At 40.5% G+C, this 24,715-nt stretch overlaps 1 protein-coding gene and 1 pseudogene across 1 annotated transcript; both read right to left on the bottom strand.

Moving 5' to 3' along the window:
• Window positions 1–284: 284 nt before the first annotated feature.
• Window positions 285–2,407, bottom strand: LOC146983298 (interferon-induced very large GTPase 1-like; annotated as a pseudogene).
• Window positions 2,408–2,949: 542 nt separating this feature from the next.
• LOC146983297 (interferon-induced very large GTPase 1-like) lies at window positions 2,950–23,333 on the bottom strand. The gene is made up of 7 exons (XM_085784820.1): window positions 23,307–23,333; window positions 20,229–20,503; window positions 19,708–19,745; window positions 12,728–12,814; window positions 10,541–10,652; window positions 7,033–7,070; window positions 2,950–6,731 (listed from the first exon to the last, which is right to left on the bottom strand). Exons 2-7 carry the CDS (start codon window positions 20,491–20,493, stop codon window positions 3,045–3,047), a joined length of 4,227 nt encoding a protein of 1,408 aa, XP_085640946.1. The 5' UTR covers window positions 20,494–20,503; window positions 23,307–23,333; the 3' UTR covers window positions 2,950–3,044.
• Window positions 23,334–24,715: the final 1,382 nt, after the last annotated feature.

The raw sequence follows: 24,715 nt of genomic DNA, 5'->3' as shown, positions 1-24,715 counted from the left end.
TTTAAAGAACAAAACAAAAAACAACAACAGCAAAAAACAAAAAAAAACAAAACACAATCAACTTTTTCTTTCTCCATCAAATCTCAGATACAAGTTTCAGGTATTTTTCATCAATTACCATCAACATTTGATTCATTTAATCTCAGAATTTATAAAGAACTCATCTTATTGATTATGTTTGATCAGTTCTTTCAAAACTTCTACAAAAACTGTTTTCATATAATAACACAACAATACAAAGTTAATTGTTATGATCTGTACAGGGGTCCGTTTCACAAAGCAGGTTCAACAAACTCTGAGTCTAATCCTGAACTCTGAGTTGATCTACTCTGAGATACTAAACTCAGAGTTTTGGGTTTCAGAACAGGTGATAACAGTTAGTTCATTCAACTCTGAGTAACTTGACCCTGAGTTACGGGGAGATGAAAAGCCCTCATCAATGGAACAAAGATAACATGATTCACCATGGCAACCAGCAAAAAAAGCCTCGCCCCTCCTACTTCTCACGGTGGAGTGACGTATGAATGCTGACACAGAATCACGTACCCCCCCCCCAAAAAAAAAAAAGATTCTGCAGCAGCGCCGCAGCAGCAAATGGACGTGAGCTCGGATTTTTTTTTTTTATTTTACCGCGGGACAATACGTGAGTATTAATCTAAAAAAAAGAAATCTCGAGAGTTATTCAACATTGTGTGTTTGAGCAGGTGCAACTCCAAATGTGTGTTTGATATGTTGAAGTTTGTCTCCATTATAACGTGACGGGGATGTGTGTGTAGCGGCGTGTAGTCATCAATCACACCTGGAAATAATCCTAAGTGGATCGACCTACTACGAAAAAAATAAGAGACAAGTGCAATTTTCTCTGAACTGCGTGCGTGTCCGTGTCGTTTCATGTGAGTGTTCAGATAAGCTGACGGTGCAGAACAACGGGAACAATCAAACTAATCCTCATATGGAGAATAAAACATCCAGTTGAGGTCTAATAATCCTCCTGATGGAGTTTACACGTCCTGTCAGCCGCTGCTTTCAGTCTGCAGCTTCAGATAAAAAGGAGAAACTCAGGGTTAGTTGGAGAAAACCTGGTCCCGACCAGGTTAGGTTCATGGAGTGTGTTGCCATAGTAACTGACTCCAAGCTTCAGTTAGCCTACCTCTCTTTGTGAAATGGGCTGGAGTTACTCCTCTTTCCCTGGTTTGAGTTACCTCCCTTTCTGAAACGGAAAACCCAGAGTTTGCCTCATTTCAGGGTTAACAAACTCAGAGTTTTGACTAAACCTGCTTCGTGAAACGGACCCCAGGTAAAAAATAAAAAAATAAAAATTACAATCTGTATGTCAGATTAATCATATCACACACATATCGCATAATGATAGAGAAATAAAAATCTGTCCTTCTTTTAATGTTTACTCTATTCACAGGCAAATGTTGTTCATTTTAATCCTATTGTAACATTAAAACGTTTTTAACTTTTAATTAACAAAATCCATTCTGATGTCTCATAATATTTTCATCATCCTTAAATGTCCAAGAATCAGATCATTTTTCTGTTAGCTATATATCGTGTCTTTAGTTCATTTTCAGGAATCCTACTACTTGATGTTTTATAGAAACTCACTCTCAATGTAGGCTAATGTAATTGTTGAAATTATCAATAGGTATTTTCACAGTAATTTATCTTCTGATGTTGCAATAACACTTTACTTTGAGTAAAGCTGCAGGTCACTACAGACTGTACATTTCATCCAGACTTTGAATCGCCTCTCTTTTACTGTATCTTGATTTTTTTTGTCATAGTGCTGCTCCAGTTATTTTTAAAATCGACGTAGAAACCATCTCCAGTATGTCAGTTCAAACTCATCAGGGGTAATGCTCCAGTTTGCAAACTTTGACCCAGCAGTTCAGTACAGTTTAAAGGGAATGGGGGAGGGAAGCTGATATGAATCATGACGAGGGGAAAAAGCTCCTTTCACTTCAAACTAATGTTGTGCAGAATTCAATAGTCAGTTCTCCTGTGTTTCTATTACATCATCGATGAAAAGTGACACTGTGGTCAGAACCACTGTGATCCTCCATGGTGTTGGTGCACACAGCTGCACAGAATGGACATTTTTCCCAGCAGCACTTTCACAGGATCAGGATTTGATCAGGCTTAAGTCTGAATTAATTTATCTATCCAATCGCTCATCTGCTTCATGATGTGTTCAAGGCCTTTCTCCATCTCTTCTTTGAGAAGGTCAAAATTGTTTATGTCTTTGAAGTTTTCAGGACAAACAACATCAAACATCAACTCATCTTTTATCAAACTGTAAAATTCCTCCAGCCACATGTCTATGCCTCCTCTCTGAGTTTTGACTTGGTCTTTTGCAGTAAATAAAGCCTGACTGACAAGATCTTGCATGTCTTTAAAGGTGTTCAGAAATGGCTGTTTGTCCTGTTCGTCGTGCCGAGTTTTCACGAGTTGCCGCACGAGTTTACCCGAGTAAGGAAAACGAATTTGATTGGTCGTTATCGAGCAGGCGGGATATTCAATGTTTGGGGTGAGACCGAGCTCGGTGTGTATGTGTGTGTCTCAGACGTTTGACTGACGAATGACGGATCCATTATCAGTGGCTGATGAAGCGTGAGCAGACTGACGTATAATCCGTGCGCCTGCATTATCCAATGCGAAAAAGAAATACGACATTTTCATCCCGGATTTACTGGAAAATAGAATTTTGCACAAAGTTTGGCCTACATCGTCTGATAGATGAGTTATTACGCTAATGTTAGGACCACAGTGGGCTCAAATTCAATTTTCTTTTCTGTACAGCTTTAACATTTTTCTTGAGTATATCTTGTGCTTTGTCTGTGTGTGATGTGAAGATGTATTTCTTTACCTCCTCTTTGATAAACCTCTCTACTTGTTTCCTTGGTTGATGGATGTAGGTAATGAAATCATCAAGGTTCCAGGTTCAGTCTGTTCCCATTGAGTGCTTGGAAACTGCACCTCATCTCTCCAGCGAGACCAATGGCGGTCTTGTTGCAGACAGCCTCAACAGTGGAAACTTACAGAGACGAAGAGCTTCCTTCACAGAAGCTTCTGAAAACGTTGTAAAGATGATCTCTTTTGCTTTCTAAATGAGCGCATGCATCATTATTCTTCTTGAATTCGTTGTGGGACTCTGAAAGCCAACATCCTGCTCTGTCCAACACATACAGTAGGAGATCGACTGTAAACTTCTTCTTCAGAGCAAATATCCTCTTTGATTCAAATTCTGTCACTGTCTCTTTGACATTTTTGGCTACTTCTCGCAGATAAGTTGATCTGTAGCCACTTGTAGCTACAGGTTTGTTCTTGATTGTCTCAAGTGACTGTTTGTCAACATCATCAATGAGGAACCTGATCAGTTGTTGGTCTTTGTGCTGAAAAGAGCCTTTGAAGAATTTCAACACTTTTGTAACCACTTGACCAAATGTCTCCTTTACTTTTTCTTTCACCTTCCTCTCCTGTTGTGTTTCATCTGTAAACTCCTGATACTTGGTGAGAGTCACATAATCGCAGTAATCACTAGCCTTTGCTATTTTTTTGTATCTGCCGCTTTTTCTGCATTCATCAATTAGAGCCGATTCAAATCCAAGCTCTTCAAGGATTTTTGTCTGATCTTCCTCCAAGTCGATGTCTTCAATAGGTTTTATATCTACAGTCAGTTCTCTCACCCAGCCACTCCAAACAGATTCAAACTGCTGCTTAAGTTTCTCTTCATCTTTTGCCTTGTCTTTTGACTGCTGCACAAGCTCTTTGCTCTTCTGTAGCAGCTTGTTCTCAAACTTCTGATCATCAAGCTTTTTACAAGCCTTCTTCTGCTGGATAACTTCATCCAGTTTTATTTTAGCTACATTCAACAATTCTTCATGAAACTCCTTGATCTTGATTTCAAATTGGCTTCGCCACTGAACCAACATTTCTTTGTGACCATCAAAGTATTTTGTCATGTTCTTTTTTATCTCTTCATATGTTTTGCTCATTTCTTTTGAAAGGTCAGTGAGCTCAACCTTGTCCAGTTTTCCATTTTCAATTCTGTTATACAGCTGGTCTTCAATGGTCAACATGTTGCTCCTCAGGGACCAGGTCCAGTTCCCATACTGAACCTCAAGGTTTCTGTACACTGAAATTTCAAGAGTGTTCTTGAAACTGAAAACAAAGTTTTCATTCAGTAGGGCTTCCCACAGGTCCTGAACATTGCTTCTGAACTGTGACAGAGTAAACCCAGCAGACTTTGAAGCTTTAGAGATGATGAAGTTCTTCAGATCTTGGACGCTCTCACTATAACCTGGATTTGGAGGAGCCATAGGTGGACTTCCCTCCCACAGCTGGGCAAAGTATTTCACATCTTTTTGCACATCAAATGCAATGACATCACTGAAACACTCAACATCACAAACCTCCTCTTTGGCAGCTAGTTGGGCCATCTGGTCTAGTTTCTCCTGCAGGCGTCTCTTTCCATCCATGTTTTTCTTTGCAGCTGAAATATCTGTAACATTCTGGTGAACAAACACACAACTTGGAGAAAGTTTAACTCTCTTCATCCTCATGAAAGCCTGAACAACAATCTGCAGAACATCTTGCATGTCAGCTGGATTCTCTCCAAAGATGTTGATCAGTGTCATGTTTCCCAGACCAACAACAAATGTTGCCAGTTCATTGTCGTGGTGAAGAGTGGTGTTACCTGCTAATTCAAGAGCACGCAGTCCTTCAGTGTCCACCACCAGAACATAGTCAAACTTCAACTCTGTCTTCATCTCCTCCGACACTTTGACCAGCTGCATGAAGGCACCCTTGGTGCATCTGCCTGCACTCACTGCAAACTGTAACCCAAACATGGCATTCAGCATGGTTGATTTTCCACTGCTTTGTACGCCCAAAACTGACAACACAAAAACTCTCTGGTCGCCCAGTTTCTTGATGACTTCATCTAAAAGACTAGTGACCCATGTTAGAGGCACATGAGCTGCATCACCATCCATCAGCTCCATGGGGTGTCCTGATATCATCAGCTCTGCAGCCAGCTCAGGGTATTTAGACCAGTCAGTCTGTCTCCTCTGTGTTTGTCCCTGCAGAGACTTATGGGCTTCATAGATCTGTCCCATTTCTCTGAAGATGTGCTCCAAGCCAAAATTGGCTGACTGCAGATTTTTGGATATTTCTTCAAGCTCAGTTTGTTTTGTTTTAAACAGATTGGATTTGTCATCTTTCTTCTTCATGGCCAAGACCTCAGACCACTTCTCATCATAGTTTTGGAGAATTGAGGTGAGATCGTCTGTGGAGAAGGCATCCAGTGAGATCTGAGTCCATTTCAGGAAATACTCTTTGTCTGTTGATGTCAAAGTTGAGAGACTTTTAATGAACAACTTCACCAGTTCACTGCAGGAAGCATCACATTGTTGTTGTCGTATTTTCATCAGTTTTTCTTCCTTTTCACTTTTCTCCTTCTCAATGTTTCCTTTGAGGTGATACAGTTCTTTGTGTGTTCTGCACCACTCATGCCACAGTCGGCCATGACAAGGGAGGAATTTATCTTTGATTTTTGAAACATCCATCCTCTGAAGTAAATTCACTATCTTCCTAGCAGCAGATTTCCCTGTTTGACAGACTGTGTCTTCTTCATCCACTCTGATTCCAGAGACCTTGGCCATGGTTTCAAGCTGGAAGGATGTATGTGGTCCAGACAAGATCTCTCTAATGATCCTTTTCAGTTCTTCAGAAACATCCGACTGGCTTCTGTCTTTTAGACCCATTTTGTATTTTCCTTTTTTTATCTGAACTGCACAAGAATCATTGTCAGCAATGAGACAGATGAGAGGCTTTGGAGATTCATGAAAAGCTGAGATTACTTTACTATATTTGTTACCCTTTTCCATATTTGGCACAAGAACAACATTGACTGAAGATTTTTCAGACAGTATGCCACGTTGTTTTTTCATTGGCAGAGCATCACCATGAAGATTACAGAAGGCAGTGCAGTCAGTGAAGGCATCATTGGGTTTGCCAGCAGGACAGTACCAGGCAATCTCTGCCACACCATCCATCAGATGGCAAGACTTGGTGCTACCTGGACAGTTTCTGTGGAAGAAGGTGTTGTGACAGTCGTTGATCAAGTTGTTGATCAGCTGAGATTTAGACAATGACAGTGAACCCAGGCGGAAAAATGACACCATGGGTGTCTCTGCTTCACAGATGGGCGAACTCTTCATGGTGATGATGTTTGACTTGTCAGTTTTCTTCCATGTTTTTCTTATCTGTCTGAACGTCCACAGAGGACACTCAATATCCATTGTGACTGGGTCAGGGACGAGCAAAGGTAAGGCGTACTGACACTGTGAGAGCTTTGTCATCATGTTCTGCTTCAGGAAGCTGTCTGAGCAGTGAAACACTGCCATTTGAACGTCCATTGGATGAACTTGAGTCTGGTTTGATTGGTTCACATCAGCACTGTCTTGTCTTACAGAAACATATCTGGCTCTGTAGTCTAACATCATCAACTTCTGAAGAAAAGTACGAGCTAAATCTTCCTCAGATGTATCATGTTTCTGTTTCACTGGTCGACCTATTTTAAGAAAATCTGCTGGTGACAACTTCTGTTGATGTTTGTCTGGAAGGTGAAGTCTCTGAAGCAGAGTTTCAGGTTCTCTTTGATGTTGATTCTTACAGCTGATTTCTTCAGATTTCCTCATGAGCTGTTTTTGGTTTTTATCCTTTAAAGAAAAATGTCATGTACATTTATGTTAAAAAATTAACAACAAACAAATTCTGCAATGGGGTGTAATTAAAGGTTGTGTGAGAAATAAAGTAGTTCAGCTGTTGAAAAATATCATGCTAAAGAGCTGTTTTCACAGAACATAAACCACTGAAAGTATTGTACATGAAACAAATAATTAATCAGACAATTAATTGTTTCATTGAGGTAATGCACCAACTATCACTATACTTCATACAACCCTGTGTGAAACAACCTGAACTGTCCATTTAAAACTCTGTTAATTTCAGATTTCTTACTTTAATCTTGTCTCCGGTTTTGTCTTCATTCTTGAAGCCTGTTTATGAGAAGCACAGAAGAAATAGTTTACACAAATATGACTGACTAAAATGTATGTTTAAAAATCACAAGATAGCTTTGAAGAAACTGTGACAAGTAATAGGCTACAAATTGAAAAAAAAGAGTAGTAATAGTAGTTTGCTACTGTCATAATAAATATTAATGCCACTAATTTATAATTTTTTTTGACGTGATTACGGTACTTTCTTATCAGCAGACCTAATGTTTAGTTGACAATGGAAGGTATTTCCATTTCCATTGATAAAGAAGTTGAATAATGTATCAGTAATGTACGGAAGCCCTAAAGGGCCAAGTCCGTATAAATTTTTTTATTATCGTTTTCTCGTGATAACGACTTATTATTTCGTTATCTCGAGATAACAAAGTTTGTTTTCTCGTGATAACGAATTAATTTATTTCGTTATCTCGAGATAACAAAGACCGTTTTCTCGTGATAATGAAATAATCATAGAATGTGTGGTTGACATGGTTGCCTAGCAACATGTTTCCCCGGTGCAATCGCTTCTGCTTACGGGGAAGTAGCAGCTGGTTAGCCGCTGTATGTTCGTAGCAGGGGGCTACTACGTATTAACTGACTCGCCGCTCTGTGTGTGTGTCGCGGTGATAATTTAACCGTGAAAAGTAGGCTACAACACACACGACATAACGTTACAGCCGCAGTGTTGTGAGTGAATCATGTCGGGACAACCAGGCTTCCAGGCCGCCGCCGCCGCTGCTCTAGTGGCGGCCGGGCACCGGGGTCTGTGAAGCGGATTCATGAAGCCTGGTTGTCCCGAGTCCCGACATGATTCACTCACAACACTGCGGCTGTAACGCTATGTTGTGTGTGTTGTAGCCTATTTTTCGGCTACAACACACACAACATAACGTTACAGCCGCAGTGTTGTGAGTGAATCATGTCGGGACCAGAGCGATTGCTGGTTTGGACAACCAGGCTTCATGAACCCGCTCCACAGACCCCGGTGCCCGGCCGTAGGTGGCTCACACACCCGGGGAAGGACATCCTGGCAGTTAAAGCTCCAGTTGGTAAGTTGACGAAAGTGAAAGTAAACTCCGCGACTTGGTCGGAAATTTCAAGACAATACTCCGTCAGGTCCCTTTATGAAGCTCTGCCAAGCGCCCCACACACACACAGACACACACAAAGTAGCCATGAACGCACCCACAGAGAAAAAAAAAAAAAAAAAAAAAGATGTACCGTATCCATAGCACGACGTGTAGGAGCGGCGATTGGCTGCTCCTCCTGCTCCCTCTACCTGACTGGTGGAGAATCGTCGGGCGCGGTGGATTTTGGCAAATACGATTACAGGCTGTAGGTGGAGCCAGAGGAGTTGGATTTTGTCCTAAATTACTCATTTAATGTCTGACCATCAGAATATAGTGACAATTCCAGCAAATATGACTGAATAATTGTTACCAACTGAAGCTTTAAGAGGAGAAACTTTCTGCTTCTAAGTTGTTGATAAGTTTAGGAGCAGCGCAGCGGCTCGCGGCTGCAGCTCTGTTCACTTCATACACTGAGAATGGAGTCAGTGTATGAAGTGAACAGAGCTAGAGCTGCAGCCGCGAGCCGCTGCGCTGCTCCTAAACTAGAAGCAGAAAGTTTCTCCTCTTAACTATGCTGCCAGTATGGCCTTCCCTGGGTGTGTGAGCCCGGTCGCCCCCGCCGCCGCTGCTGCTGCTGCTACGGCGGGGAAGGCGAAGCTCACTGACCAGCGGCGGCGGCGGCCGGGCTCACACACCCTCACTGCCAGGATGTCCTTCCCCGGGTGTGTGAGCCACCTACGGCCGGGCACCGGGGTCTGTGAAGCGGATTCATGAAGCCTGGTTGTCCCGACATGATTCACTCACAACACTGCGGCTGTAACGTTATGTTGTGTGTGTTGTAGCCTACTTTTCACAGTTAAATTATCACCGCGACACACACACAGAGCGGCGAGTCAGTTAATACGTAGTAGCCCCCTGCTACGAACATACAGCGGCTAACCAGCTGCTACTTCCCCGTAAGCAGAAGCGATTGCACCGGGGAAACAGGTTGCTAGGCAACCATGTCAACCACACATTCTATGATTATTTCATTATCACGAGAAAACGGTCTTTGTTATCTCGAGATAACGAAATAAATTAATTCGTTATCACGAGAAAACAAACTTTGTTATCTCGAGATAACGAAATAATAAGTCGTTATCACGAGAAAACGATAATAAAAAAATTTATACGGACTTGGCCCTTTAGGGCTTCCGTAGTAATGTATCAGTGATGGTCACATATTGGCAAACAACATTTAACCTGTTTAAGTAAAATAGCAGCTTATGTGAGCTTTAACTTTAGCATTAAGATGTTTTCAGTTACTTGATATTTAAAACAAACTATTTTTGGAAAGCTTTTGATTTTTAGAGTGCTGTATGTCACATTTAAAATGCCTGATAGATGGATGGACTGGTTTTAACACTGTTCCTGTGAGTTTAACTCAAATTCTTACAACAGAAGCAAAGGCACAATTTTTATTTTGTGTCTTGTCTTAAGTTAAGAGTGTTGAGCTTACAGGGCCACCATATTGCTCAGTTTCTTCCTCTTACCTTTTGTAACAGGTGTGATTACAGCAGTGACTGCAGGTTCTGTTACCGCTGATGGTTTGTCCTCCTTCTTCTTCAACTGTCCATCAAAATCAGATTCAAGTGAGAGTGAGAGGTCACAAAGTAAGAAACATTGAGATAAACATACTAAAAACAATCAAATGTTCTTGTCAGTCAGACTTATGGTGATGGTGCTTGTGTCAGAAATAAAGTAGTTCAGTTGTTGAAAAATGCCCTGCTAAAGGAAAAAGCTGTTTTCACAGGAAGATTAACCACAGAAAATATTCTGCATGAAACAAATATTTAACTAGATATTGTTTCAGTGAGGTAATGTACCAACTATCACTACTTCATAAAATCCTGTGTCAAAACCTGAACTGTCCCTTTAAAACCCTATGAATTTTATGTGTCTTACTTTAATCTTGTCTCCAACTTTCTTGAAGCCTGCACAAAAGAAACAAAATGTTTAAAATTCACAAGATAGATCTGAAGAGACTGTGAGAATAAAACAGATTGAGAAGAAGTTAAAACCTTGTAGTGTACTGTGATTCTGTCAGTAGTTTCATACAGAGCCACAGTACTTCTTTGACTTTGACATGTAAGTTCACCTGAGACCCTGCTGTTTCTTTGCAGTTAACATAATGATCATTCCTTAATGGCCCATATGCATAGAGAACGCTGCTGCAGGATCTGGACTTTCATACACATGTCATGGTTAACCCTGGTGATAAATTGATTCTTTGAACTCTTTTGGACTTAGATTATTTATGGCAGTTATTAATTTTCCTTCTTTATTTCATATTTTGTATTAAGTTGTAGAGTGTGCTTTCAGCTCAATAACCGTATATTCAGTTTCTTCCTCTTACTATACCTTTTGTAACAGGCGTGATTACAGCAGTGACCCCAGGTTCTGTTGCCGCTGATGGTTTGTCCTCATTCTTCCTCAAGTGTTCATTAAAATCTGATTCATCCACTGGAACATGCTGGAAAAACATTTGTTTTAACTTTAATCAATTAGGCTAGAACATTGTCAGAAGTCAAAAGTTAATGTCAGTCAGACTTTATACTTAGTGACACCAGAGGAAACCAGGAAACCAGAGCAGCTACATTAAGAACCAGTGCTGTGGAAAACTGCAGTAGAAGGAAGTTCAGCCCCCAGTAGGATTATGGCTTGTTTCATACCTGAGCAGCTAACCTGTGAGTTTGTTCTCCAACTAGCTTTGAAATGAAAGTGTATAGTAGGCTATAGCTACATATGGTAGGATGGTGATCTGTTAAAGGACAATTCCAGGCAAATTCAACTCGGGGGTGTATTTTCCTATCATTTTAGGTCTAAAAGAATGAATCTGAAGATTTTCAGTTTAATCGCTCCTGTTTTGCGGTAGCTGCGTCTGTCCGCGCATCGCCACGGCAGCAATGAATGGGAGTGGATGTAAGTTCCGCTGTTTAGGCTGTTTACAGCCCTCAAAGCCGCAATTTTTTTCCACAGACAGCGTCAGATGGAGACTCAAACATGCACCGAGAAGTTTATTTACTTCAAGCCGACATGTTTGTAAAACTAGATCTAATTCAAAGTCTCCCGGAGTCTCGCGCGAGACCCAGTTGCCGTGCGCGGTGTGTTCACATGCAGTGGGAAAAGCTCCCGTTTGTGTCATAAACACAGGAATATCAACTCTTTACTTGCTTCAAGTAAAAAAAACTTCTCGGCGCATGTTTGAGTAGCCACCTGACGCTGTCTGTGGAAAAAAATGTACACTTCAAGCAAGTAAAGAGTTGATATTCCTGTGTTTATGACACAAGCGGTAGCTCCGACTGCGCCTGAATACACCAACACTGCAACTTCGGGCTCGCGCGAGACTCCGGGAGACTTTGAATTAGATCTAGTTTTACAAACATGTCGGCTTGCTTGAAGTAAATAAACTTCTCGGTGCATGTTTGAGTAGCCATCTGATGCTGTCTGTGGAAAAAAATTGCGGCTTTGAGGGCTGGAAACAGCCTAAACAGCGGAACTTACATCCGCTCCCATTCATTGCTGCCGTAGCGATGCGGGGACAGACGCAACTACCGCAAAACAGGAGCGATTAAACTGAAAATCTTCAGATTCATTCTTTTAGACCTAAAATGAAAATACACCCCCGAGTTGAATTCGACTGGAATTGTCCTTTAAGGGCACTTTCATAATGTAAAATGATGTTTGTGCCAGCAATATAACAGTGGACTAGTGGATGAAGTGGACTCATGGTACAGACACACCAACTCCGGCGGCGACGGTTCCGGCCACATCGGACCGGCGAGCGCTCCGGCGAGTGGGCAGGACTATGTGACGTTTATGTGACGTAGTGCCGAGCTTGAGTTTCGCCGGGTCACAAACGATCTCATTTTACAGTTAAACAACACACTAAAGTATGTTTCTGAAAACATTTGAGGCGGGAAATGTGTAGTGCAGTAACAGAATCTGGATTTATATTTGATCAACACCGCCTAGTTTGATAGTTTGAACGAAGTTTCTGGAGCCGGCCGCATTGCGTTGGACGGACCTCATTTGCATAAAGTTCAATCTATCGAACTTTATGCAAATTCACATACGGCGACGGGGCCGTCAACTCCTCCTGCTGTATCCATCTGCCCCGCCCGGCCGGAGCTCCTGCTCCACATAGACATGAATGGAATCCGTTGACTGAACGTCGGTTGACGGAGTTGGTGTGTCTGTACCATAGACTCATAAGCATTCAACCTCTTTTGAGTGCAAAACATAAAACAACCAAGAAATACATTAAATAACATTAAGTCTATAGATATGCACGTTATTCTCAGATCTGATATTAATGCTTTGAAAGAGAGATTAATGAAGCTTATATGAACACGTTCTCAGAGGACGGCCAAACAGACCAAACTCTCCAACAAGCAGACCTTCTATGACAGAATTCATATTTTAAAAGTGCCCTCTGAAAATATGTAATAAATGAAAATATTTAGTAATATTCAGTCTATTATAGCATTTTGTTACTTATTACGGGACATGAACTAATACTATATGAATATATAGGTGAATACTTACAGCCCCACAAAGACATGGAAGGCAGCTAGTGAAAGACTTCTTCGAACCACTGGTCCTACGTCTTTGAGTGTGTGAGAGAACCACAGCCTGGAGAATAGATGAACAGTGTTTACATTGATTGATTGGAGGAGCCCAGTGTTGACCACACTGTTTCATAATGGTCAATGTCTACCAACAACCATCCGATATGCAGCGTCCTGGGAATCACTATCGGGGGTCTTACTGACCACAGACCATGTATAGAAGGGGTGGACGCAGTGGCGGTCGCCATGGGGAATGTTTGAATTGTGGCGACCCTGGACATTTTGCTGATTGATGTGGGGACTTCAGTATGCAACGGTCTGCCCCAGCGGGGTGGAGCTATAGAGGCCCGGTAAACCCATGGGCAGGGCCCAACTTTGGCTACTAGGGCTGCAAAGAGAGTCCTTGCGGGGAGGGTGACTGTCATCATAGGAACTGATGAAGAACCAATGCTGCAGGCTCAAATAGATGGCAAGCAAACGCCTATGTTGGTAGACACTGGCGCACCTGTATGTCCAAAGTATGCCACGCACCTCCCATTCGATTTGCAGATATTATCTATTTTGTGGATGGCTCATGCTATCGTGATCATGTGGGAAATCATGCAGGCTATGCAGTAGTAAGACAAGAAGGGGATGTTTGGGTGACAGAAAAGGCGGAGAAATGTGAGCAGCCATGTTCTGCTCAGCTAGCGGAGCTAAAAGCATTAACTGAGGCATGTAAATTAGCAAGAGAGCTAATGGGACCCCGGTGCAACATGGTGACCAGATTAAACAATTACTTTCAGCTATGATGTTACCTACAAGACTTGCAATTGTAAAATGTAAAGCGCACAGAAAAGGTTATGAGGATGTTATAAGAGGAAACAATGCTGCAGACGAAGCAGCCAAAAAGGTATCAAGGTGCCACAGCAGTAATAACACCATTGGTATCATTAGAACCAATGGCTACACCAGACGGCATCATTTTGATGCAAAAAGAAGCCGATCAAAGTGAGCGAAACCTCTAGAGACAAAGAGGCGCTATACGGTGAGTAGGGCTGTGGAGGTCACGGCCTCCTGGTGGCGCCTGTTTCATTACTAACCATTTTAATCTCTGAAGTGCACAGCGTAACCCCTGTGCCAGGGGGGAGGTGTTAAAGAAAATAAAACAGCAAGGATAGGTCACCATACATGCAAGCCATGGTAGACCAAGTGCCAGTGGCGGACTGGGACAGAAAATAGGCCCTGGCATTTTTGACAGAGAGAGGCCACACATTATATATAATGTTCATGAGGCCACAGAATAACACTGTGAATTCCATTGGTAGTTACGTATGAGGGAGTGAATTAAATAATTAAACAGGAAATGGAGTCAGATCAACCTCGAAGGTCGAAACGTCAGTTCGACCTGGATGAAGGAATACAGTTAAACTTGATAGGACTGCCAACAGGAATTCCCGAAGAATTTAAGGCTCAAAATGAGGTGGTCAGGATTGGATCTTACCCTGGATCACCACTAATAAGAATGTAGCCGGGATAAATTACATTTAGCCTACTATAACCAACAGAGATACTTTAATCACAGCACTGTGCCGCCCTCAGCACACGAATCTCCGCTACCCTGATAGCGTTAGCTCGGCGGCTAACACTAGCCCAGCGCTAATGCGTTAGCTCGACTAGCCTGGCGCTAACGCGTTAGCTCGCCGGCTAGCCCCATTCGTCCCGTTCACCCCGAGCATCCATGGTCCCGAGCCACTGCAGCATCGGACCCACGGCTCACCGCCACAGCAACGGGAGCCTTGAAGGCTACACCGCAACAACAATGAGGGCCGCCACCGTCAGCACAGGACGAACGGGCCTAGCGTTAGCCGCCGAGCTAACGCTATCAGGGCAAGCAGAGATTCGTCTGCTGGCGGCGGCGGCCCACGGTTTTGTTGCCGGTGTAGCCGTTGCTGTGGCGGTCAGCTGTGGAACGGACGCTGCAGAGGTTCTGTTTTGGCTTTTAGAGTTTTGCCACCGAGCGCCGGCTGGTCCCACTGTGGCAGTCTCATTAGTTTGTTTGAATTAAAAGTGGAGCTTCATGTTTCACATGAGAGCAGCGCTGCCTCTGGGATCTGTATAGACTATGTTCAAATAACACCACATTTGCATCAATAAATGTTTTACAATGACCTGATGTCTGCCCGTCTGCATTACATTTTATTAAGACAGAGACCATGCTAGTGGACTGGGAGCTCCGGCGGCGCTGGTAGCTCCAGAGGTAGTGGCAGCAGAAGGTCGTTGGCATTCTTGAAGTATTTATAATGTTACTGTGCACATGGGAGGAGTTATGGAAGTAGGGACTGCAGTGCGTCACGGCGTCCCCTTCTGTAAGCCCGCCCTTAAAAACAAAGACCACTGAAGCAGAGTGAAACTGAAACCCTAACCTCTAAAATGCACTGTACAGAAATGAGTCTTTTTGCATGTTTTTATCAATAAATTTCGAACACTTTTAATATATTTTGAAACAAAACTCCAATTTCACTTTACAGGGACTTTAAGTTAGAAAATGCAACCTATGAAGTTGTAGCAACATACTTTGTGTAACATTCTCCCATCAAGGTGAATAGGACAGTGTGCGCTTGACTGTGAATTCCATTGGTAGTTGGGTCATTTTTCAACTACGGGCAAATTTGGTCTTGAAAATTTTAGAAAATCAAATGTATATTTTGAGACATTTTTTCAGATGTTTTACTTCTCAGTTATGTATAGAAACACATTCTGATAGCTGTTGTGATAAAATTATTTAGATAATATAAGATTTTTGACATTTTAGTCTAACATTAAGTGGAAAGCGTCATTTCCATCACGCCACAAAAAAGTTGTTTTTCCAAACAAAATTATGAAAATAACCCATTTTTCAGAGCATTTATTGAAATTTCAGCTGCATAATTTCCAAAACTGCAAAATATTATTAGTTTGACTGTTAATTTTTATGAATTTTATGTGAAAATGTGTAATGTGATGGAAATGACAATGTGTGGTGGAAAGGACTTCACGTGTTGGAAATGACATTTGACATACAAATAGCTGAGTCACCTCCAAAAAAAGTGATGGAAATGACTGTTGTGGAAATGACATTCTGTCACATTTAAAAAAAAAAAATCTCATGCTGGCATGATGATCTCAGCTTTAAAGCTATCAATAAATGTAGGCTACACAAAATACACAATATCAAATATTATTTTTTACATTATTCCTACATTCAAAGGAAATATGAGCTGTTTGGAAATGACGACCAATAAACATACTCTTTGTTTTCAAAACATTAAACCTTGCTTTTCTCTACTGTCAGTTCCTTCCAGGGAGCCAACTCTGCTCTCCAGCCATGTGCTCTCCTAACAATGACTGTTGGAGTAATTAGAACTATACTTGACCTTTAAAAAACATCCCCAAAGTTACATTTTGTAGCGTGTGGTGGAAATGACTGAGACCCCAAGGGACAGGTGTTCTTTTTATCAAAAAAGACATAAAACACTAATATATCTTACAATACATGATACATTTAATTAAAATAAGGATTTATGTACCACTTGTCTATAAAGTTACTATTAGATCACAATTAAATTCAACATTAAGAGGGATTGAATGTCACAAATCTGGGCCAGGGACAATGGGAATATAGTTAAAACAATACATATAAACCTATGATTTATATAGTAAAATTAATAAGTTATCTATAATTAATTTTTTCAAAGTTCCTCTTGATGTCATGTAAGTGTGCCAAAAATAAAAAACAAGAAATGTGTTTCAGTTTTTGTTATATCTGAGTGAATGAAATAACAGGAAATGGAGTCAGATCAACCTCGAAGGTCGAAACGAGTTAAATACAGTTAAACTTGATAGGACTGCCAACAGGATTTCCCGAAGAATTTAAGGTTCAAAATGAGGGGAGGTCAGGATTGGAGTCCATCTTACCCTGGATCACCGCTAATAAGAATGTAGTCGGGATAAATTACATTTACTATAACCAACAGAGATACTTTAATCACAGCACTATTTAGAGCATTAGGAGAACAGCTGCATGTGACTACTACAGTAGCATGGCAAAATCGCAGTAGTGGACAGTAACAGAGTAAATTTACTTGAGTACTGTACTTAAGTACATATCCAGAGGATTTGTACTTTACTTGAGTATTAGATTTCTTTGGTACTTATTACTCTTACTTGAATACATTTCCAAGACAAATATTTTTACTTTTACTCAAGTTAATTTCTAGGAAAGCTGAAAAGTACTCAGGTCTGCCCTTTTTTTTTTCTTTTTTTTTTTATAAAGTACTATTGGACACAAGCTGTGTTTGTCAAAGAAGGAAACCCTAACCCCTAAAAGTAGCACATCAGTGCAGGTGGTTTCAAAGAGTTAATTCTCAGAAACAAGAGTTAAAAGGTCCTTAAATTCATCTAGAAAAAATTATGTTAAAAATAAGAAATTTACTCTTAGGAAGTAAATTTAAAAGCAAGTACTTTTTTACTCTTACTCGAGTAACATGTCGACGGAGTAAATTTTGACCAGTAGTATTTGTACTCTTACTCAAGCACTGGGGTCGAGTACTCTGTCCATCTCTGCAAAATCGACAGGTGTTGGAATGGATGACAGCAGAACGAGGGGGAGTATGTCAAATGTTTGGAAAATACAGTTGTACTTATATCCCGAATAATACAAATGCTGATGGATCATTCACAATTGCTATGATGAAATTGCAAAAGTTGAGGGTGGAAATGAGGGGAAATGCTGGTAGGGGAGGTAACCTGTCTCTGGATTGGCTAGACCAAATTTTAGTAAAATGGGGAGCTGTTTTGACCAAGGCAGCCATCAGTGCTGCCATAGTCCTAATTCTGGTTTCTCTTTTGGCATGTTGCATCGTTCCCATCCTGAGGAGACAGTGCCTGCGAGCAGCGGACAAACAAATGGATAGAGTGATGGGCCTGCAGGGAGCTCAGATGGTAAATATACTGGCAAATGGACAAGTGGCACACATACGCCCAGTAGTTTAAGGAATACTGGAGGATGCAGACTTGTTTCCAAGACCTGATTATCTGGACGATAATGATGATTCCGAGGGCGTTTTGGAGAAGGAGGTCTGAACACGGTGAGAGAGGGGACACAGGATTTAAGGGCGATGTTTTGGAATCGAAAGGAGCCCCAACAGGGGGGACGTGGACATGGATACCCGGTGATGAACTCAATGGGCGGAAGCGCACCAAAATACACATAATAATGGACCTACAATTAACAGAATTGTGTAACTAACAATGTATTTGACTGTTACTAATGTGTATCACCTGCACACATGTAACCACAAAGAGATGCACCATACATTCTTGACGTATTACTAGTAAGAATCACTATAACACTAAAGTCTTAATTGGCACAGCATTTATTCACTGTTTGAGTTGTTATGAAAATGTGTTGACGGTTCGCGGTTCAAGATGTGACGTGTGAAGTTGTTCGTCTGTGGGGAAGGGGCCATGGGAGAATTTTCCCGGTAAGGGTTTTTCGCTCCCATAAATCTTTGAAGGTGCAAACCGTTCCATGTACTCTAATTACATTATAATGAATGTTATCGCTATCACAGTAATGTTATACTCATGAGAATATGATACTATATCGTTTTATTGTTTCTGTTTTACCATGACATGTATTCTTTAATCACATTCAATACATATAGTTGAAATCACTAAAGTGATTTCAGGGGGGATATGTAGGAGAATAATAGAGTGCTGAGAACACAAAAGTGGAGTGGAGCACGCACATCCAAAATACAATATAAAAATTATATTGTAAAAATATATAAAATACAATAAAGTAAACTCAGAGAAAAAAATGAAGTGGAGTCCGTACTCTGTATCACGCTCCTTTCTTGTTTTTGTGGAAAGATCAACGTTTCGATCCCTGTGGATCTTCGTCAGGAATAATAGAGTGCGTCATGCCCCTAGTAAGACGTCAATATGTGCCAAACAAGTCGAGAACAACAACAGGAAGGCCAAGAGATATGGGAATAGGAAATGGCACCACACACACACCCATAGTGATAACAGCTAAGTGCATGATCAAAAGTTCAAAGATAAGTGGAATTGAGCTGTACTTCCCTACCAGGGTAGGGTTGCCAAAATATCTGGTAAACAGGATGAGATTGGTACACCCAATACATATAGTCTGAGTTTGGTGTAAAAAGGCATGTCACTCTTTGTAATGTGGGAAGATATCTCGAGCCTACGTTGGTTACAGGGCCATGTTGGAATAAAGAGATCCCCATCTGACACCTGTGTCTTGACCATCTGATTCCTCTTTTGATGCACCTCTTTCTACCACAACAATTGATTGATTGATTGATTGATTGATTGATTGATTGATTGATTGATTGATTGATTGATTGATTGATTGATTGATTGATTGATCAACATTAAAAATCTGATTTAAAAAACCTCTCCAAGAAAAGCATACACAAAAAGTTTATATTAAATGTTTTTAATTTTGAACCAATTAGCTCTTAGAGCCTCTGATTCTCTGTGCTTATGGATTAATGTCAACTTTTTTTTTTTTTAAGTATATTTTTGGGGGCTTTTTTTGCTTTTAATGTACAGGAGAGTCGAGAGAGGGACAGGAAATGGGAGGCAGAGAGGAGGGGAATGACAGGATAGGACTGCTAAGTGCGGGATTCGAACTGGGGTCGCCTGCAGTGAGGACTATAGCCTCAACACATGGGACGGATGCTCTACCAACTGAGCTATACGTGAAACGTGAAAAGTGAAGCAGTTTTCCACTTTCTGTCTGGCTGGATAAATAAACAAAAAATTTTTTTTTTAAAACTTTAAAAAGGTTTCTGGTTACAGTTTGTCACTTTTCCAACTTTCCAACACAGTCATCAATATCATCATTGATGACCGATATGTAAGGTAAATGTTAAAATATAAGGCTTTTTATAAATCATATCTTACCATGTCTGTGCTTCTAGCTGTACCAATCCCCATGTCTCCTGCAGGGAAATAGTCAGATGGCAAAAAATTTGAAAATTAAAAATCAAATAATAGTTCTATTTAATCAATTTATTGTTGCCATCATGTGCATTTGCATAAAATTAGCTTGTGTTCTGGCAATAAAGGAAATTAAAATCAAGAATGATTTGTTGTAAACCATATTTGTGTATACAGTAATCTCACTTAAAAAAACATATAATTTTTTATCATTAAATTACATATTTTTTATATTACATAATTCTGTACATGTATAGGGTCTATACTTTACTTATATTTATCAAAGTTATAATATTCATAATAGTGTTTTTTCATCAGTTTGATATTTAATGTATCAGCTGTTTTTATATTTTTGTATTTTATTATGGTATACGTCACACCAGCAAACTACCAGACATAATATCATGTAGAAGGCAGAACCAGAGAACATTTTCTTTTTGAAGATAAGACACATTTTTATCACCATGTTGCTTCTACAGACTGACCTTGTGGTGCAGAGCTGCAGGTCTCCACCAGATCATTCCTGTTGATCCTTCTTAAGACTTCCTTTGTCATCTCCCAAGCACCATCACGTTTATAGGTCTGCACCATCAGATCTACAGTCTTGGTCCTGTCTGCCTTCTCCAAAGCAGCCTTCCTGAGGGACTTTCTTCCTGGGAGGATGTTATCCTCTCGCAAAAAGAATTTGAAGCGGTCAAATTCATCTTGTGTCAAGTCGTCCAGAACGTCCAACAGAACCTGTTTCGCCATGGTGGTTGTCCTGCAAAAATCTGATCATCAACCAGAGGGACCAAAAGTTATAGTTGTGTGTTTTTGTGTCTTGTTCCCTGGGTTTTATCAGTAGGATGAAAGATGAGCATAGTCAGGGTCATTTGTGTGTTTCTTAAACAACAGAGTTCATCCACCCTAAAGATCAAAAAGACCAAACCTAAGCATGAATATTACATAAGTGCAAACATGAGTGTATATTATTCCACTTTATTTGTGTTAGGTCAATACAAGTTCATTATAATGAGGAGTAAAAATAGCTGCTTCCATCTGAAGGACAAAGACACCTGCTCTGAGATAAGCAGGGACACATAAGGGACATTTATATGGTTCGAAAAAGCAGAAAAGAAGTTGGAGTCCCTGGACAGATGAGGAGATACAACAGATGGCAAGTTGCAGCTCTGAAAATTTACTTGACTATCAGAACATTTCTACACCCAGTCCACATACCTCACAAGACTTCAGCAATGACAAAGAACTGATACAGGGCCAAGAATCACAGGGTGTGGAGTAATCATCGCTCAGTTCCTGTGAAAACCGAAAAACACATCAGAGAGAACTTGATTTTTGGGGGGGAGCTTTTTTAATGCCTTGAAGTGATAGCAAAGTCAAGACAGAGACAGGAAATGGGGAGGCAGAGAGGGGGGATGACATGCAGGAAAGGGCTGCCCGATGCGGGATTCAAACCGGGGCCGCCTGCAGTGACGACTGTAGCCTCAACATGGGGCGGCAGCTCTACCAGGTGAGCTAAATGGCGTCCCAGAGAGAAACTACTTGATTAAAGGTGTACAGAAAAGAAAATTTAATTTGAGCCCACTCTGGATCATAAAATGAGTGTAATAACTCATCTATCAGACGATGTAGGCCAAACTTTGTGCAAAATTCTATTTTTGAGTAAATCCGGGACAAAAGTGTCTATTTTTTTTTTTCGCATTGGATAATGCAGGCGCACAGATTATACGTCAGCCTGTACACGATTCACCAGCCACTGATATTGGATCCGTAATCCGTCATTCAAACGTCTGAGACACACGCACACACCAAGGGGGCAGTTGTCGGTCTGAAAAGTGAAGCTCACTTCCGCGTTCAAAAAACTGCAATCCCCTCGGCTGTCGCTGGGGGCTGGCTCCAGAAGGGAGCAACTCCAATTGAGCCCCATGTTAAAATAGCCGATTTTACAGCTTTAAAAAACATATTTACAGCCTGGTACATTTCATTTTTTTGGTCTCAACCGATAGTTTCTACCCCCGCACACACTCTGAGGGGGGTGAATTTTTAAAAAACTCTACCGTTTTACTGTTATTAGGTTTAAAGTTCTGGCCAATTAGGGCGCAGAACCGTTGAGTGACAGGTCCGGAGACCACTGCTTCGAGGCCAGTGGGCGGGCTCTCGGCCGGCCAACGGCCGCACCGCTCCAAATATGGCAAGTAGAATCCAACATGGCGCGGTTCAAACCCCCGTAGTAGCGGCACAAAACAGACTCCCCCAAACCAATGGGTGACGTCACGGACGCTACGTCCATTCTTTTTACAGTCTATGGCACACACACACGGAGCTCGGACTCGCCCCAAGCTTTGAATATCCCGCCCGCTCGATAACGACCAAATTCGTTTTCCTCACTCGGGTAAAGTCGTGTTGCAGCTTGTGACAACTCCGCGCGACAAACAGGACAAACGGCCATTTCTGTACACCTTTAATGTCATGTTCTCACTAATAAATTAACTTCCTCAATGTTCAACATACCCAGGATGTCTTTGTTTCACTGGTTTACACAACACTGTCCTCCCTGAATAACCTGAATCTCTGGACCGATTAGAACAAATTTCATGTGAAAGTAGCCTATAATTGGATGTCAAACTGCAGGAAACACACAGACAAAAACTGATCCATCTGAAGATCACATACCACACACCCAGAAAACCATGAAATTGCATTGAGGACTGTTCAAGCTTATAACAAACAACACAAAACAAAACAACCAAATTTGGGGAAACATTCCCTAAACAAAGGAGGGAATCTCATATCACTCCTTCTGAATCTAAATATAGCCTACTTAAATACGCACATAAACACTTTGTCACACTTTAAAACATTTCTTTTTTCATGTGCTTATAGCTGAGCTCTTTTTAAGAACTTTTAACTTAATCCATTTTCTTTTAGGCTATTTAACTTTTTTATTCTTCTTTGTTCCTGCTTTTAACTGTGTTTTTTTTGTTTTTATGCTGTTCTTAAAAAAAAAAAAAAGTTTTGTCTTTATGTAAAGAACATTGAGTTGCCTTGGTATGAAATGCGCTATATAAATAAAGATGCCTTGCCTTGCCTTGCCTTACATACTGTAGGACATTGCAATAAGTTTCACAATTTTCCATAGGCCTTTTTATCTAGTTTAGGCTACTATTTTATAGCACTGCTTTTGCAACATTGCATTGGAACAGTAGTAGATTAACACTGAGTTTTCAAAATGAGTTATCATGTGGTAAATCAGATGTGATCAGTGGTGGTAGAGTAATATTTCGTCATATAAAAATTTGTATAATTAATAATATATTATCTTACAGCTAAACCCTGCATTAGGATTATTGCGTCAATTCAACTAAACTTGTGGAGCAATATTAAACGAGGACTAAAATGCTCACATGGCATTAGGCTACATGTTGAGTTACAGTGACCCCATGGACATATAGGCTACACTGGTTATATTTTGAAAATAAAGTCTGTAACTAAAATAACCTACCTACCTTTACACAGACACACAGCCTTTAGAAATTATGTAGATACATATAGCATAAGCTCACCTTATCTTGTTTTCTTCTCAGTGTCTGCTCTGTGGAGATCCAGTCTGTTTATGAAGTGTGTCAAATGGGAAACTGAAACACTTCCCTGAAACCTCATTGGTTAGAGATTTTCTGATTGTTGTTCCTGCAGTCACAAATCTTTTTTTTTTTTTTCAAAGTATTTTTATTGTCAATTTTCAAGGTAACGAAAAATATACATACACACATAATAATAATGATAATAAATAAATAAAAACTTGACAAAAACCATGACATGTCGAAATAAAGTACACACAGAAAGACTTAATGTAGTGTCCGAGTTAAATGTCCACTCGAGTGTGTCAGAGTAGAATATCCACTTGAGTGCCCTGCAGTCACAAATCTGCCCATACTTAGCCTACAATTTGCAGTGAAACAGTGTGATAACAGTCACATAGCCTAACTATCAAATTGTGAAATCGACTGCTCGTTTCTTCATTACACCATGTTATAGTCCTGTCACATGTTCCTTTGGAGAGGGGTGTTTCAAAAAATTAGAATAAGCTGTTAGTAGGTTAAGCGACTTCTGACTTCAAGTCATGATGCAAAGGTCCCCTTTGGCATGGAAGTACCTTAGGGTCATACAAATAAATCTATCCTAAGACACAAGTGAGAGATCACACTTTGTATCCGAAATAAACACGTTTTTAAAATGCCTTTTTTTAATTGAGAAAACGCATGCTAAAAGCACATTCCATTTAGAATGTCCATATAAACCTCAATGTTTTCAGCTCCTGGATGTGATCTACAGCTTATTTGTAACATGATTGCAATATTTCAGGATTGTTTCTCAATTTGAATGATGAACAGGGATCTAATGCCTTTCAATCTGTAGTGCAGACTGACATAGGAAGCATAAAGTCCAGTCAAGACATTCCATTATGGCTAATTTGAAATAAGAAATAAAGATACTGTAACATCATGAGATTGGGCATTAACAAGTATTCACAAAAGTAAAAATCTACCAAAATAATGAAGCTTACCAGTTTCTCAGCATTACTCTAAGAGAGGATCTTAGCCAGCTATACTGCGCTGGTGAAATAAGTCAGTCCTAATCATATGCTTTATGTGGGAGCTGCAAACCTAAACTTCCCTATATGTACATAAAAGCTGAACATTACTTACTAAGGGCGTTCTACTAAAAATTGTTAATTTACTTTAGGAGCACAATGTAAAATGTATTAAGTATCAGGTTATATAAGCCTTAAATAATGTACAGGGTCCAATGTGATCCATTTTTATATTTGAGAACAGTAAAAACATTTTTCCTTTGACTTTAAGTTGACTTCTAATATGACCCAGAATGGGTCATACATGTAAATTCAACTTTTTTAAATCAACATACACAAGCAGTAACTAGTTATACAGTAGGTAGGCCTATATTTTGACCA

This window comes from Trachurus japonicus, chromosome 8, assembly GCF_045865225.1.
Source record: "Trachurus japonicus isolate A0001 chromosome 8, Traja_1.0".
NCBI lineage: Eukaryota > Metazoa > Chordata > Actinopteri > Carangiformes > Carangidae > Trachurus > Trachurus japonicus.
The sequence above is the reverse complement of the archived record's forward strand: the minus strand, read 5'-3'. Positions and strand labels throughout refer to the sequence as shown.

Bases quoted from the DNA above. Each gene is read 5' to 3' on its own strand.
- LOC146983297 (XM_085784820.1), bottom strand. From the start codon at position 20,493: ATGGCGAAACAGGTTCTGTTGGACGTTCTGGACGACTTGACACAAGAT. The intron at 19,746-20,228 runs GTCAGTCTGTAG...ATTTCCCTGCAG, and splicing joins CTGCAGCTCTGCACCACAAG to GAGACATGGGGATTGGTACA. The intron at 12,815-19,707 runs GTAAGATATGAT...TCTATTCTCCAG, and splicing joins CAGCTAGAAGCACAGACATG to GCTGTGGTTCTCTCACACAC.